Genomic DNA, 17,190 nt, shown 5'->3' with positions numbered 1-17,190 from the left:
TAGCATCAACAACCTCAACATGAAGCTTTGGGTCAACATATGCCATTTCAGTAGCATGCTCAATAGCTTGCTTGATTTTCCGGAAGCATTGCTCGCATTCATATGATAAAAGAAAAGAAACATTCTTTCTAGTCAAGTTTCTTAATGGTGCACTGACAGTGGCAAAGTCTCGTAGAGCATTAGCTGGCCATGACGATGATTGAACGTAACATTGAAACATCTTGTTGGAACTGGCAGTTGTCAGCGCATGCACATTAGCAGGATCAGGTGTCAAGCCCCCATCAGAAATGATATGGCCAAATAATGTAAACTTTGTCTTATGGAGCTCTCATTTCTCAGCATTCAAAGTTAAACCAGCATCAGGGAGCAATTGGCCCACTTGAGTGAGAGCTTTGTCATGCTCTTTCTGTGTAGCTCCAAAAACCAACATTTCATCACTGTTATTGAAAGCATTCATGACCGGCTGTATGATAGATTGAATGACGTTTTTGAATAGCTCTGCAGCTGATGACACACCAAAAAATTAGGGGCATGTTAGCAACAAATAGCTTTTTTTATCAACGCACATCGCCGGATATTATCGCAGAGATAACGTGCTATTAGCAACGTTTATCTCTAATTCGATAAAATATCCGGCAATAGCGGCTCAATGCGTGAATATCGCTGGAAATCCAGCGATATTCAGGCATTTACGCTAATGGGGACTTAACCTGAATATCCACCTCCCATTGGATATACAGGTTAAGTAGTGGTCTGAGCAGGTGTTAGGTTCTAGCGATAATCACGCTTAGCGTGACTTTTTTTATTGTTTCGCCTGCATTGCTAATAGGCGATAGCTGTGTTAGTGACTGTTTTCAGTCGCTAACAGGTTGGGTACGCCCACTTTGCATGTCATTAGCGATAAATATCGCTGACATGCAAAGTCGGCCCCAAACCGGTCGCTATCGCCTAAAAGCTGTCATTAACTGCTGTTAGCGACAGCTTGCTAATAGGGCAATAAAATTATCGCCGCTTTAGCGGGAAAAAGTCCTGCTAAAGCGGCGATAATGCCCTTGCTAATATGCCCCCCAGTCTCTTGTAACGGAACAGACCAACATGTGTATAAATGGTTGTAATGTACCTGCACTTCTCCTCAAGTTCCAACTGATGACATCCTTAATTCAGATCCAGGCGAGAGAATACATTTGTCCCATTCAAGTGTGTTATTATGTTGGCAATGTGTGGACCTGGATGTCATTCTCTTTCAGTGCCCTTGTTTGCTAGCAGCATATCAACTCAGATGCTTACATCTCCTTCACTGTTCTTTTTGGGTACTACCACTATGGGAGAAAGTCATGGAGTTGGACCAGTAGAACACTCAATGATATCATGCTTGAGTAAGGATTCAAATCCCTTTTCAACAACTTCCTGTAACTGAAAGGCAATTTGTCTGTGTCTTTGAGCAATAGGACGGATGTCCTCATCAATGTGTTCTTGGACTTTCATAGTTGTGAAACAACGAATAGAACTGACTTATTATTTAGTGATGAGCATTGATGTTATAGTTCAGGGATATCAGTCCCATATCAGTGGCTGTGCTGACGCTGAGTAAACGAGGCCTTGATGACGTACCTTGAATGGGTGCCTCAACTTTTATTTGCTTATGCTTCATCTTAGCCCCAAATAAACCTTGACTTTTTAGTGACGTTCATGCAGCCCACGTGTACACTTTAATTTCCGATGGCGTACGTCAGGGCACTGGAGAAATTCATTATATTTCTCCTCAGGCATAATATTTATTGATGCATCACTATTGATATTGAAAGATATTGAGCAACCATTGACCTTTAATGTAATCTTCAGAACAATGTTTGAATGACATTGGTGGTTTGTCATGTCAGTTTCTGTTGGGCCTTTTTTTCCCTTCGCAGGTGACTAGTCCAACATGCGCATGCCTCTCTGAGGTGAACATCAACATGGTACATCCATCTTCTTCACTTTCTTTTGATATTGACACAGAAGAATTATTTAACAAAGAGTTAGATGTCAATCAATTTTGTTTGGTAATGCAGACAGCAGTGTGGGCAATAGGGGCTGCACCAGTGTGTTTAATTCTCATATATGTATAGTAGAGATGCTCAACTTCCTGTGACCCCACCGCTAAAAAGTCACACATATAAGAGAAAAAAACTTTCTCTCAAAGTAATTATGTTCTGAAAAGGAGCATACAATTGAACGTAATACCTTCATTAATTATGCACAGCATGTAATTAAAAATCTTTTTTATACAAAATGTTATGGGATCCACAAAATGCATGCAAGAAAGGAGTGAAAGGGTCCTGAGATTTCTTGTTTTCAATTATTCTTTATTTGTAGTCAAATGCATCAGCCCAGCCAATGTGTTTCGTCCAACTTGGACTTCATCAGGGCTGAAAAAACAAAAATAAAACGTACGTCACTTAATATATCTCATATACACCAAAAGGTTAGTAAAACCTAGGGGCAAAGACTAGATCAACTTGAAATACAAAAACAGCCAAAACAAATCAACCTTTGAATGAACAAACATCAATAATCCAAGAGAATTGTTTCCTGTTGCAATTTGAAAACTTTAAGACTAACAATGGAATCTATGTTGTATTATCCATGTCTGACTTTTAGTAATTGGAGTCACTTTTTTGAATTCATTTTTGAATTAATTGTTCTTTGTAAATATTACATTGAGATTGTATATAGGCAAGGAGTCTTTGATGAGAGGTAACAATTCTCTTGGATACTTATCCCTTATGACATCACCAGTTGTAGCTTCCTCCCCAGCCTGGGTACTAGTCAATAACTACCCCACGCATGGAGCTTAGTATAATATGTCTTTATTCTTCTGGGTGTAATTGTGAACTTAACATTCTAAACCTCAATTTAATTCAATACACTCTAATGCTTATGTCACAGTTCTACATAGTCCGTTAAGAGCCACAAAGGTTCCGTCGTCACATGCACACACAACACTACACAGATGTTCGAAAGAGCTCAGCAGGCTGTATGTTACACTGTAAAGATTCTTCGATTCCTCTCAAGCATCCTATCCAGAGTGAGGCATAGATGGGGCGCTCCCATGCCTCCTCAGATAGATGAATGGAGAAGGGGCATGGACATGTACATGGCAGCGGAGAGGGTCACATACAAAGCTAGGGGATGTTCCAAGAAGTTTACTAGAGTATGGGGGAAGTGGAGACGATACGGCTTGGACGGGGGTCTGTGAAAGGAGGAGGAAGGGCTACTATGTTATCCGGGTTGCATGTGGGGAGGTCTCCGAATGATCTGTGCACTATAGAGATAGGTGGGGCATCATTTTATCGATGTGTGGTGTTACTTGTGGGATCATGGGTATGGCGGGTGGGGGGAGGAGGGTGGAGTGGAGGCAGGGTATGGAGGATGGATTGTTGTGACATGCCTGTTATGTTTATGCATTTTCAAAAAGCAAATAAAAATATTTTTAAAAAAAGATTGAGGCATAGAGTGAGGAGATCTGTTTCCGCTCCTCTCTATTCCCTTGCTCCCCCTCTCCTTTCTTTCTTTCCCTTTTATTTTACTCCCCTCTTCTTCACTGCCTCCTTTTAATCATCTCCCCAATGCTCCTCCTCTCCACCTTTTCAAACCTAGTCCCTCCATTTCCTTCCTCCCCACTCCCCTAAATATCTCAATAGCAGTAAAATCCATTCATTTCAGTGTAACAGCATTAGCTCTGGTAACGACTAGATGGCAATATGTTTGTAATCATACAGACCCTACAATGACAATTGCTCTGCCATATAAGCAAAACAGACATTATTACTATGCCTTTAGTCACATTATCCCTCTTTGGTCCATTCTCTGCAGCAGTGCCCCGACAAACCCAGTACCAGATAGAAACGGAAGTGCAGAATGTGACAAGACCTGCAAGGATCCTCCTCCTCTTGTTAACACCCCTACGCTTGGGCCAACTCACCCACCAATTACAGGTGAGACTCAAAAATCTGAAAATCTCATCACAACATTTGAGACCCTGGGCTTATGGTTTTGACATGTATGGACTTTTGATATCTAATGTTTTAGCGTGCAATGGAATATTCAGACTGTGTTCAACAAACAACCAGAAAGAAGGCATCGACTATTAAAACCAACCAGAGGCAGGTGTTATCTGAGAATTTGCTGGTCGGCCATTTTGGATTGGACATATAATCATGGGTTTTTGCATGCAGGAACTCACAATCTTGAGGACACGGCATGCCTCTAATATTTAATTAAATCTTGATTTTACAGTCACAGTGCCAGAGAAATCATAATATCCTAGCAAAATACTTGTTTTCCCCAACTCTGAATTCGATGTTTTAATAATGCCTCATAAGCCTATCAGAATGTGACTTGCATGGCTTATATTTCCACCAAATACGAAAACCTTTTCTGCTTACTCTAGCATGTGGCTGAGAGCTGACTGTCGCTAGGACCGCACAATGGTCACAGCAACTTGCCCCATCACATTACACGTTTCTGGGGTGTGACCGAGAGTGCAGAGGCCTGGGGCCTCATTTATGAAAAGTGACGCATCGCTGCGTGAAAACAGCGATGCGTCACTTTTCAGTGCGCACTCCTTGCGACACCAATGATGCGTCATATTTATTGTATGACGCATCATGTCGCAAGGAGTTACAGATACGTCAGTATTTCTGACGTATCTGTAAGCGCAAAAGTGGCGCATTGCTGGAGTGTGTCACAAAAGTGACGCAACTCCAGCAATGCGTCCTTTCACATGGGGAAAGCCCCATGTGAAAGGGCTTGCGTCAGTCTTACGCCTGCTGTGAGGCAGGCGCAAGATTTTGACTCAACAGCGTCCTAAAAGTGACGCAGTGAAATCTCATAGATTTCACTGCGTCACTATTACGAGGCTTTTAGCGGGGGAACGCCCCCTCTGCATACATTATACCTGACGCAGGTATAATGTGGCGCAGGGGTTTAAAAAGTGACGCATCTACCTAGATGCGTCACTTTTTAAATATGGCGCAACAAGGCGCATATTTTACACCGCTGGTGCGTCACAAAAAGTGACGCACTGGCGGCGCAAAACTGACGCAAGGCCTCATAAATAAGGGCCCTGTTTCGGTTCGGTGTCTCCCTCACAAGAAGCAGTGATACCTCTGTCCCATTAGAGCACCAGTAGGGCTGCGTGGGAATTTCATCTGAGGAATGGGGAAGGAAGAGGTAATGAAAAGGAAATCCCAAACTCAGACCTATCCAGTGTTATTTTTGTGCAGAGAGTAGTACAGAGAACTTACTCGTTAGTGACTCGTTAGTGAATAAGATGAGTACTGTCCCAACATTGTATTACCTGCTGATGCTTGGTAGACATGCACAAACACCAAACCTACTTAGCTCAGCCAGAGCTAGGGGAAACAGAGAAGGGGAAGAGAAAAACCCCAAACCTAGAGAAGGGTACTGGATACATTTTAGACCATCTCCACCCAGGAGATACTCCGGTGCTGGGAGGTCACAACTATGTTCCTGAGAGGCATCTGAAATGCCTTTCTCATTTTGTTTGTCATTAACCTTTGAGAGGATGAGAACTGGAAAAGACTATGACTTAAGAGTCTAGAGAGATTTATCATCCTCTTGTTGACATGCCAAACCTAAACAATCAATTTCATTGTGGGTCATACATACACTTTAGAGACAAGCACCACTTAAACTGTCCCCTTACCTACCCTGCCTAAAAGAGGCAGATTTACCCCTTGCCTTACTATTTATGACATGGTAAACTAGAGGTAATAAAGGGAATAAAATGTCAACGTTGGGATTGGCAGATGCAGCAAGAGACTAGAGTCCTTAAGCAGGGCCGGACTGGGAACAGCAACCAGCCCTGCCAGGTTGCTGCTCGACCGGCCCCCGGGGAGAGGGGGTGGTGGGGTGGCCACTGTGAAGCACCGCTCCTGCTTTTCTTACAAGGAGACAATATTGCAGCACTGGTGCAAAACCGGTCCCCTGTGAGAAAAGCGGTCATAAAACTGGCCCCTACCCTTCTGGCTCACCGGGGAAATGCCTTATGCCCGCTAAAGCCAGTCCAGCCCTGTCCTTAACTTCCAACTATTGACAGAACTGAGCCATTCACACATCACCCTTGAACGTCAGAAATATGTCGCTTCGGAATAAAGGCCCTCCTGCTAATAAAGCTTTCCAAACATACACCATTCAAGAGGCCCAGAACTATACTCAGCAATAACAATTGATTCTCTGCCTCAGATGTGAACCGCAACCCATGGGTCCATCCTTATGCTCAAGCCTCCAAGTAATCTACTGAAGAAGAACCTATGCTCTTCTTCACAAACTTTGAAAGAGTAGCAACCCGTGCATCTTGACCTGTCAAGTACTCGGGACAATATGTGGCTCTTCCTCTTGCAGTTGAACTGCAAGGAGATTATTGAGCCACTAATTCTGGTGGACTGGACCACTTCCAAAAGTTGGACCTTAAAAAGGTGCTACCTGAATGTTAGCATTGAATTAGGATGTGTACAGTTTTTTTTAGTGATGACCTCTTAAACATTGAGAACAAACCGACTTTCTAGTTCAGTTAGGGAAAAGACTCTTCTGCCCTTTCACACAGGCACTGGGATCAGTGCCTTCGGGAAAAAAATGAAAGATGTGTCTGTATCGTAGCTGTGTCCAAAGTTACAAAAGATTTTCCCTTGAAGCATTTTTAAAAACATCTGATTCTTCCCATAATTTGTGAATTGTGAGACGGTTTAAAAATATAACGACTGGGAGAAAACATCTGAAAAGTGTAGGTGATAGAGAAAAACACTCTGTAAAAAAAGTATTCAGGAAGAAGAATTTTTTTGTGAAACTTTTCGTTATGTAAATGTGTGTAAAATATAGCCAGAAAACAAAGTTAGGAAATTGGTCAAATCGACCAACTTTTAAAGTGATTGAAGTACACAGTCTTCCAACTTCACCCAGAAAGACATTTGAAGTTTAAAATTGTGCCCACATGCTTTGGATAGCGAAGGCCCAGAAAAATGGCATCTACTTATGAGGATCATCTATTTTTATTAATAATAAAGAGCCATTCTATCAATTCTAGAGTCATTTTGACTTATCTTGGTTTAAAGCTTTGAAGTAAACAGAAGGGTAGATTGTCACCACATTGTGAGTTCAGACTGTTTCAAGGAACTCATTACTTTTTTTTAGTTTTTTAAGTCATTTTAGAGAGTGAATAAATGCTTTTAGTCAGTGAGGCCATTTGTTTGTTTGTTATTTGTTGAACATTCAACTCTATGGAGCCTCATTATATCACAATGGATTAGCAAATGGATTGCCCTACTCCGCCTACTTGAAAGAACTCTAAAAAGGGTTTACTCTTATTTTTAACACTTGATGTTGGCTTGTAGCTTTGAAGCAGAATGGGTAAAAAACATTCGGCCACTATTAGCTCATCCAGCTAGGTCACCCATGTTGGGCCGTGCCCGCTGCTTGCCAATCTCCCAACCTTGGTTGCCACATATCCACCACTCCTGAGGAGGTCTGTATGAACATCTTCTGACCTTGTGATTCACATTCAAGGCCCTCTTGTTAACAAGTTGCTCTATATTTGTATGATTCTCTCTTCTCAATATCCACTGCCTCTAATATTCACATTTTTGTTTAATCACTGAATGGCATTCTCTTTGCATTTTACCTGGCTGCTACCTTCTGGATCCTATTTCAGTCATGACTTTAAATATAAAATATTGACATCCCTATATTTTCAGGACTTTTCCCTTCTCTCTCTCCCTTCTGAGCCAAAGAGTCTCTTCCAGTGTTCATAGGCTACATCTTCTAATATGTGACTTGCAGTGAATAAGCAAACAAGATGAATACATGTTTATCAACATGTTTGGTAATTTTGATTCATATTTTAAATCATTGAAGAGGTAATTTATCTGTTAATGCTACTCTCTTACTGCTACTTTTCTGAGGGTTTAAAATATGTTGTTACTCTATTACAGATGATATACCTTCTCTTTTGCTGATGAAGATATTTATGTTGATGCTCTTTTAATAAAGGAGATTATTTGACATTTATGCCAAATATTGGATCATTATATATTCCAGGTTCCTCTGGTTTCCTCTACATTGGTGCTGCGACTATGTGTGTGCTGAGCGTAGTCTTGGCGGTTCTTTTAATTTGGAGACAGAAGACTCGCAGAATTTGCCTTTTGCCACTTGGATGTAAGTTAATGATCAATATATCTATAGTTATTGATGGATTTTAGATTCCTACAAATGAAAAGCACTGCATCCTATCCATGTCCTTCCCCAAACCACTTTGATTAATACAACATGTTTTTCACTTCTAAATATGTTTATTTTGAAAAGGCACCAAAGCACCCAGTATGTATAGTGTACAGAATATATTTCCCATGCTGCAGCTATGTTCATGTGGTGTATTCAACAAAGCAAATACAAAACATTCAGGTATTTGCAGATTATACTCATAATGATAAAATTGACAATCGCGATATTACCAATTCATTAAGCTTGTACAAGAAAATATAATAATATTCACAAGGGAGCCAGAAATACGCAAGAGAATGCTGGATTGGTGTAACTGAATACTTAGCTGGGGATTAGAAATAAACTGTGCAGTGAAACATTTACACTACCACAGTTACGCCTTAGCATATACGTACCACTGTCAGCAAAATCTTATCAGAATAAACAGAAAATTGGTATTAAAATATTCATAAGTACATATATCATATAACACATTTTAGATTGAACATTGTCTGAAGTAATTTGTATCCAAACTATCATCTGGTTGTCATTTAATTTGCCATAAATGAAAGATCTAATGGAAGGCTTGAAGGTATCAATCACCAAGTTGGAATGTATTCCTTATTAAAACGTTTACTTTCCAGGGGTTCTTTTTTATCTATTGTTTTTTATAAGAAGACCTTAACAATTATCTCTTTGTTTCTTATACTTCTTAAAAAATCAAGAGAACGTAATTTTTACACCCTGTAATACAATCACATTTAATAGTTTGTAATCTTTTCCTATATTTTCCATTTAACATATTACTGCAGCAAGTAATTTAAGGACTTTCCAAGTGAATGAGTGCTTCTTATGTCACAGTTTCCAAGCAACCCTCGACACTTAGATCCTGATTCACAAACTGCACCTTTGAGTATGTTTACTACTTTTTAGTGTTCACAAACTGCATGTTTTACACTTTTGTAATAACTTACAATTACTTTTGTAGTAGGTCCAGCACTACATATGGCAAACCACTGGTACTGCAACACACTCTCATATAAAATAAAGGAGGTAGGAACTTCAAATAAAAATAAAACCTATTAGAAAATAATGGCAAATTAAATGATTTAAAATAGTTTTTTTTAAAGTAGGTGTAATATTAACTTCAAATTCCAAATTCAACAGTTCATGGGGAACGTTGTGGTAAAACTGCATGTTTTGCTTCATTCATAGCCACAATACTCAGAATGTAGTGCACTTTCCATGTACAAATTTTGTGTTTGCCTGGCTGTACCTGCCAATATTTGCAAGGAGAAATATTGTGGTATTATCACACAAGTTGTATACCTGATCAGAATGACATCCTAAGTTTTTAGCTATTGACAATTTGCAGGTAGTTTCCCACCCTATAAAAGCACGGAAAACTAGCCTGGTAGGCAGGAGACAGTGATTGTCTGAAAGACCATAATGAATAATGGGGGTGCAGAGAAAACAAATGGCATTAGGGAAATGTGTTTATTGGAGTACTTCTGGAAATTCACAGCAGGTAAGGATTTAAGAGAATACTTATGGGATTCTTTGTGAGCCATGTGCAAGTTAGAAATCTGCTTTTAACATTGGAATTATCAGGTGGGAAAGGATTTCTATCTAAAAGCTAGGTTTGTGAATTAGGTTCAGAATGACTAATGCCAATGTCAGTTCCACAAAGTAACAGCTTCATGCACAGTCTGTGAAATCCTGTTTCACATTACCTTTTCTTTGTAATGTGCTTTCTATGAAGGTATACGAGGTATTATTATTATAGACAGACTCAATTCCTTCTTGCAGAAATGTCACTGTTGCCTGGCCAACCCCGGGTCATTGGCTTCAGAACCTTGTTTGAGCCACTCAAAAACACAGTTAACAATATATGTCTGTTAGACCTGGCATCATTGGTGTGGGCTTCCCCTGTATTTTTTGCCTTGACCCCCTATGTTTTTGCTGTGTCTAGATGCTTTGGGCACTTTGCCACTGCTGTTCAGTGCCAAAATGCAAGTGCTTCGTTTATAAATTATTGTTATGGATTGGTGTTTCCATGATTGGTATATTTGATTTACTAGTCAGTCCCTAGTACAGTGCACGGTGTGTGCCCAGGGCCTGTAAATCAAATGCTGCTAGTGGGCTGCAGTACTGATTGTGCCACCCACATGAGCAGCCTATAAATGTAACTCAGGCCAGGCATTGCAGAGCCTGGTGCAGTATGGTACTGCCACATCAACCTGGCAAGTCCACCCACTTGTCAGGCCCTAAACGTCCCTTTTATTTTTTACATGTTAGTCAACCCTAAGATGGGCCCAGGTACCCCTGTGGATAGGGTGAAATATATGTTAAAGGTAGGACATGCCCCGATGTGCGTGGCATGTCCTGATAGTGACTTACTGCTAATTTCTTGTTTCACTATTGCAAGGCTACCTGTTCGCATAGCATGGAATGGGAAGTTTGCTTATAACATCTTATAAACATAACTACTCCTGGGAACAAGGTAGGACAATAAAGTTTAGTATGCATGAACACAGAATGTTAAAATGCATATTTTAGTGAGGGTGATTTTTACATTCTGTGTTTAAAAATACTACTTTTAGAAAGTAGGTATTTTGTTTCTTAGTCATCCAGTGTGCCTCTGCTAGGATGTGGATTGACTGTCTGGGTTTGGAGTGTCAGGGGCTGGGGAGGTGCAGTGGCTTCAGAGATTCTGATGGGTCAGGGCTGGGCTGAATAGACCTGGGCTGCATTTAGAGTAAGGGGAGGAGATTTCCTTTCACCTGAATGGGACTGTCTGCCCTCGGCAATGCTGTCTCCACTTCCTGCCAGCAAGCTGCTCCAGTGAGGACAGAACTGGTTTCGGTTGGCCACAGACACTCTCTGCCACTACAGAACAAAGGATTTTACTTATAAAAAGAGGGACCCAGACCCCAGACTTTTAGATCACTTCTGGGAATCAAGAGAAACCTTAGCCAAGGAAAAGAGCTGGAGAAGCTGAGGAGGAATACTACCCCTATGTTCTTTGCTGTCTGGGGTTGGCCTGCAATGGCTACTTGATGCCAAGGAAAGGAGAAAGGACTTTGCTGTTTGCTGTGTCCCCTGCTTGACAAAGGTCTCCAAGGACTTAAAACTGAGCTTGCCTCCTGTTCTGAAGTATCAGGGACACAAAGACTTCACAACCAGCTCCCCTCAAATTCCTCGCTGGGAGTTCTGACCTGTAAAGAGGTACCTGCTGTTGTTTTGGACCTCTAGAGACAGTTTTCCCTGGGAGCTGGAAAATCAATGCAACACCGGGAAGCATGACGCATCCGTACCTGTTTCCGATGCATCACCGAAGAAACCATCGCAGCGCCTGCCGCGGCTCGAGAAAATCGCTGCACGCCGCATAAAGTACAAATATATACAAAGCGCGAGATCAACGCACCAATTCTGAAGCAGGTCCTGCTGTGCAGCTGCAGGAGTCCACGCATCATCCCGAATCGTCGCATCGCATCGAGGCGCCAAGTCTGTTGCATTGTTGGGGGACACCGTCACAAACCGACGCATCACCTCCCCATGCAGTAAGAAACCGACACATCACCTCCTCTCCAGTAAGGAACCGACGTATCACCTCCCCTGCGCAGCAGTAAGGAACCAACGCATTACTTCCCCCGAAGCAAGGAAGAAACTGAGGCATCACCTTCCCTGAGTGTAAGGATCCGATGCATCACCTTCCCTGCGGCCATTTTGTGTGTGTGTGAGCAACGCATCCAAGGTACTTTGTGTGAAAAGTGTAGCATCTGCAATTTGCCTTGAACTGAACCATTTCTAACATCTGAAAGTCAGATTCTTATTACCGTATTGTGGATTTTTGTCATTTGGTCTTGCTTGGGTTAGATAAAGATTACTTATTTTTCTAAACTGGTGTGGTGTCCATTTGTTGTGTTTTCACTGCATTACTGTATGTGTTCACAAATGCTTTACATACTTCCCCTGTCTTCTTGTGCCAAGCTACCAAGAGGGTGAGCCGGGGTTATTTTAGAAGTGTATCACCCTTACCATTACTAGGAAGAAGGGTCCCTACTTGGACAAAGGTACCTTCCTTTGCCAACTAGAGACACCCATTTCTAACAATAGCACTATACAGTTAATGCATTACAAATATCCAATGGCTCAGAGGGCACATTATACATATTAATAAATTATTATAACGTTCTGGTGGGTGTAGAACAACAACCAGCATTCTATAGGAATCCAGCACATTATATTCCAGAATATGGCCGCAGATCATGAGTACAAGTATAACACACCTGCTGCATCCTCTTCCTTCTCCTCTTATAATCATGATTTATTCCACCCAAATATCACATGATGGTTACTTTATTTGAACCAGTTTTCTAAAGTGGTCTTCGGCGTCACCACACAAAACCACATGACTGACTGATGGAGCATCGGGAATTGTCTTTCGCGGGGATACACTTGGAGAACTGAGACAATAGTGTCAGTTAAATCCCAAGGATTGTTTTTTTTTGTTTTACAGAAGATCCACCAGGGCCACCATTAGAGAGGAGCGAGGTGACAGAGTGGCCACTTTGCCTCTTGCTTTTTCCAGACCCCGCTCCACATCAGCAATATTTACTCACAGCTGCTTCAATTGCAAGCCGCCCTGCGGTCTTCATTTAAAATGAGGGTGCTTGTGTGGGCATACCTTACCCCTAGATGGCGCCAGACGACATGTTTTCTCTTTCCCCGATGTACACCGCGCAAAAAACCTATTTCAACAGGCATTTTTTAGAAACTGATTTGATTTCATCACAACACCCAGAAAGAACTTAATATATTTTCTGTAGTCTTGATTCCAATCCATATTTTAATCAAAAACGGATTTATAACAGTTTAATCATGTTTAGTGCAGTGAACGGTATGAACACATCGACAAGTTTCTAACACTTTATTCTTATGTCAGCAGAGAAAAAGGAGTGACCAAAATAAAGACAAGGGTCTTTATTTTCCTTTTTATTTTTCTTATTTCTCAAGTTGGGTGTTTAGTCAAATAAATCATATATTCCAGCTTCTCTTTTCAGCAAGCCTGCCTATGTGTCATGTAGTATGTTTTCCTCCATCCATTCTTTCAGTAGTTTTAATTTCCATGGGTCAAGATTTCACTGGAAACATATGGAGGATTCAATGACTAATCACAAATTGATCCTTCATCGTCCTATTTTGTAAACATCATGGTAATTCTCGACCAGCTGGCTCTCTTACAGGCAGTTATTTTTGAAAGTAGGGGACCCCTATATATTCGTACTAATATACTTGCTATACATAGGGAAGTAAATCAGGTTGGAAACGGTCTATAGCCAAGTAAATTCAAAACTAATAAAAATTATATGATGTAGATTATGACATGTAAGTTTGTCAATACCCAGTGTTTAAGTGAAAAAGTCACCCACAAACCAATTTAGAAAAATATTATTTCATTTATTTATTATAAAGTTTTTTTTCTTTTTCAAGAAGATTCAATTATATCTTTTGTTGATATTCTTTTTACGTATAAAAATATTATTACATAACAGATAGTAATTGATGAATCACATACAGGAATTATAAAAACAGTTATAGACAGACAGTAAGAAAATTGAACAAGTGGTGTTAGCAATACGGCAAGATGGTTCACAACGCGCGTTTCGGCCTAAGTAGCCTTCCTCAGGTGGCCGTGTATTGCTGCAACCGAAGGTATCCAGACATATGATATGTAAACTAGAAAAAGTATTTATAATATTCGCCAGCTCTTGATTGCAACATTGGTTGTAATACAGGTGGTCTTCATGTACTTATAAATCTCTAAAAGTCGCGTTTTCTAGGTTTATGTAAAATTCCGCATCCGTGGTTGAAGGTATGCCAAATTGTTTGTAAATAGTCGTCCTGAATTTGGAATTGGTGTTCCAATATCGCTTCGCTTCACTTTTTTCCTCTTCCTATGATGGAGGTGCTCTAGGCGTTCGTTTCTCGAGTCGGCCGAGAGGCTCGTTTCCGTTATATAGGGTCGCTTTCTTCTTATAATTCTTTTGCTCGATCGAGAGCCTCTCGGTGTTTGGCTTTCAGAGCCACATCGCGGCGGATCCGGCGTGGTGCGTAGCAGATGGCTGGATGCATAAGCAAAAGAATTATAAGAAGAAAGCGACCCTATATAACGGAAACGAGCCTCTCGGCCGACTCGAAAAACGAACGCCTAGAGCACCTCCATCATAGGAAGAGGAAAAAAGTGAAGCGAAGCGATATTGGAACACCAATTCCAAATTCAGGACGGCTATTTACAAACAATTTGGCATACCTTCAACCACGGATGCGGAATTTTACATGAACCTAGAAAACGCGACTTTTAGAGATTTATAAGTACATGAAGACCACCTGTATTACAACCAATGTTGCAATCAAGAGCTGGCGAATATTATAAATACTTTTTCTAGTTTACATATCATATGTCTGGATACCTTCGGTTGCAGCAATACACGGCCACCTGAGGAAGGCTAGTTAGGCCAAAACGCGCGTTGTGAACCATCTTGCCGTATTGCTAACACCACTTGTTCAATTTTCTTACTGTCTGTCTATAACTGTTTTTATAATTCCTGTATGTGATTCATCAATTACTATCTGTTATGTAATAATATTTTTATACGTAAAAAGAACATCAACAAAAGATATAATTGAATCTTCTTGAAAAAGAAAAAAAACTTTATAATAAATAAATGAAATAATATTTTTCTAAATTGGTTTGTGGGTGACTTTTTCACTTAAACACTGGGTATTGACAAACTTACATGTCATAATGTACATCATATAATTTTTATTAGTTTTGAACTCTCTTACAGGCAGTGCCTATGGTTTCCTTCTTGCAAAACATTTCCCACCATCAGTCATTTTACGGTTTCAAGATGCCCAAAGGCATTATTTTTGGTCATCAGCCTAAACACTAAACACACAATAATTTTTCATTTATTTCCTTTTTTGGGTGTCCCTCTGAATTTATGTTTTTTCAGAGCTAAATATTCTGTAAATTCCATTCCCGCACCATTTTCAAGTTTTCTAATCCCCTTCTCATTTGAATATGTGATTCCCTTATATGGGCGTGTAGATTGCACCCATTTATGACAAGTTTACCAAACGTATAATTTTTTTTTATAGATGTGCTCGAAGACGTTGAACGGATCCCATCTTTTCATAATTTTCCCATCTTCTGTTCATATTGTTGTACTTCTACTACTTACAACCCTCATTGCATTTGCTTATAAATTATTTTATTATATGTACTTGCAACCTGGATGTCCACCAACTGCCTCAAATTAAATGGCAACAAGACCGAGGTGCTCGTTGTGGGGGGGAATCCATCTGTTTGGTCATCGGCGTGGTGGCCCCCATGCCTGGGTGAGGCTCCCATACCCCGCCAGGGAGTCAAAAACCTTGGCGTATGGCTCGATGTTGGCCTGTCTTTTGGACCCCAAATAGACCAAGTGGCGGGTGTCTGCTTTAGCGTTTTAAAAACTCTACGGAAGGTCCTTGACCTCCTTCCTATGCCCGCACGGAGAACATTGGTACATGCCCTTGTGACATCACGCCTAGACTACGGCAACCTACTGTACCTGGGAGCCACCTGTAAGGCTATAAATCGCCTCCAGGTATTACAGAATGCGGCAGCCCGTCTCATCCTAAAAATCCCAAAAAGATCGGACACCAAGGCCGCTCTTAAAACCCTCCATTGGCTGCCAGTAAAAAGCAGAGTGGAATTCAAAGCCTTCTGTATCTGTCACCGCATCCTTGCTAGGAAAACGCCAATTCCACTCCAGAACCTAGTGACCAGGTATACACCATCACGCGCTTTGCGCTCCTCACATGGAGGCCTACTTAAGGTTCCTAGAGTTAAAAGGGCCTGCATGGGCGGACACTCCTTTCGCCATCTGGCAGCGAAGAACTGGAACTCCCTGCCTCTTTACCTCCGTCTAGACCCATCTGAAACCAGCTTTCGTAAGAACTTAAAAACATACTTGTTTTCCAGATAATTGGGCTCACTCCCTAACACTGTCCAGAGTTCTTCATTTGTGGCGCGGGGACACGCTTCTGCGTAACCAAGCGCTTTATAAGCTTCCCTTATTATATTGGCGAAAGAGCTGTTTTCGCTCTACAAGACAGTTAATGTACCTCTTTCCAGGCTTTTTAACTTTGAACTAGTCACAACCTTTTTTTGGGTCAAGGAACTGTCAGTCTTCAATTGTATCAATTTCTGACTCTGGGATCCAATAACTTGTTTTTATAGATTATCCAGACACAGGTTATTTGTCGTTTCAGGGACCACTTCCTATTTCGGTTTTTCATGGCAGAGTCCCTTAGCAACCTATTTTGTCAATATTAGCAGATGATGCTCACTCTCAATCCTTTGATAGAGTCAAAACCCACCAGAGTTCCCGTCTCAGTTTACTTATCAGGAGACAATTGATTACTGAACCTGTGCATCCTGCTTGGCAGATCTATTCAACTCCATCTGCCTTTGAGCAGAATCGTCAGATTTCTATGCAGTATTTTAGGAGACCCTGGTTTTCTGACATCTCTCCTATTTCATTTTGATTATCCGTTGTTGGAATCTTTGACTTGAAGTATCTGAGCTCCTTCATTGTTATCAGTGAAGGATTCAACATCACAATCGAATTCTGCTACTGAATTTAGACATTTTCTCGACTTCCTTTCATCAGTCTATCTAATAAAGTGAGAGAACTGAGGGGCATATTACCAAGCAATAGCGATAATTATCGCTATTGCTTGGTTAGAGACAAAACTTTACCGCAGAGCTGCGGCGATTTTTACCGCAAATAAACCATGGGATTACCAAGGTTTATCGCAAATGCGATTAAAATCGCCGCAATGCATGAATATCGCTGAAAAGTCAGCGATATTCAT

General features: G+C 40.9%; 1 protein-coding gene across 1 annotated transcript in view; it reads left to right on the top strand.

The window, feature by feature from the left end:
* Window positions 1-17,190, top strand: part of TNFRSF8 (TNF receptor superfamily member 8) — a 256,447-nt gene that overhangs the window by 117,708 nt on the left and 121,549 nt on the right. The window contains exons 6-7 of the mRNA XM_086921280.1: window positions 3,856-3,977; window positions 8,098-8,214. Coding sequence (XP_086777406.1) covers window positions 3,856-3,977; window positions 8,098-8,214 — 239 coding nt within the window. The remainder of the gene's footprint in view (window positions 1-3,855; window positions 3,978-8,097; window positions 8,215-17,190) is intronic.

The sequence above is a fragment of the Lissotriton vulgaris genome, chromosome 5 (genome assembly GCF_964263255.1).
Source record: "Lissotriton vulgaris chromosome 5, aLisVul1.2, whole genome shotgun sequence".
NCBI lineage: Eukaryota > Metazoa > Chordata > Amphibia > Caudata > Salamandridae > Lissotriton > Lissotriton vulgaris.
Note: the sequence above shows the minus strand (reverse complement) of the source record. Positions and strands in the feature narration are given on the sequence as shown.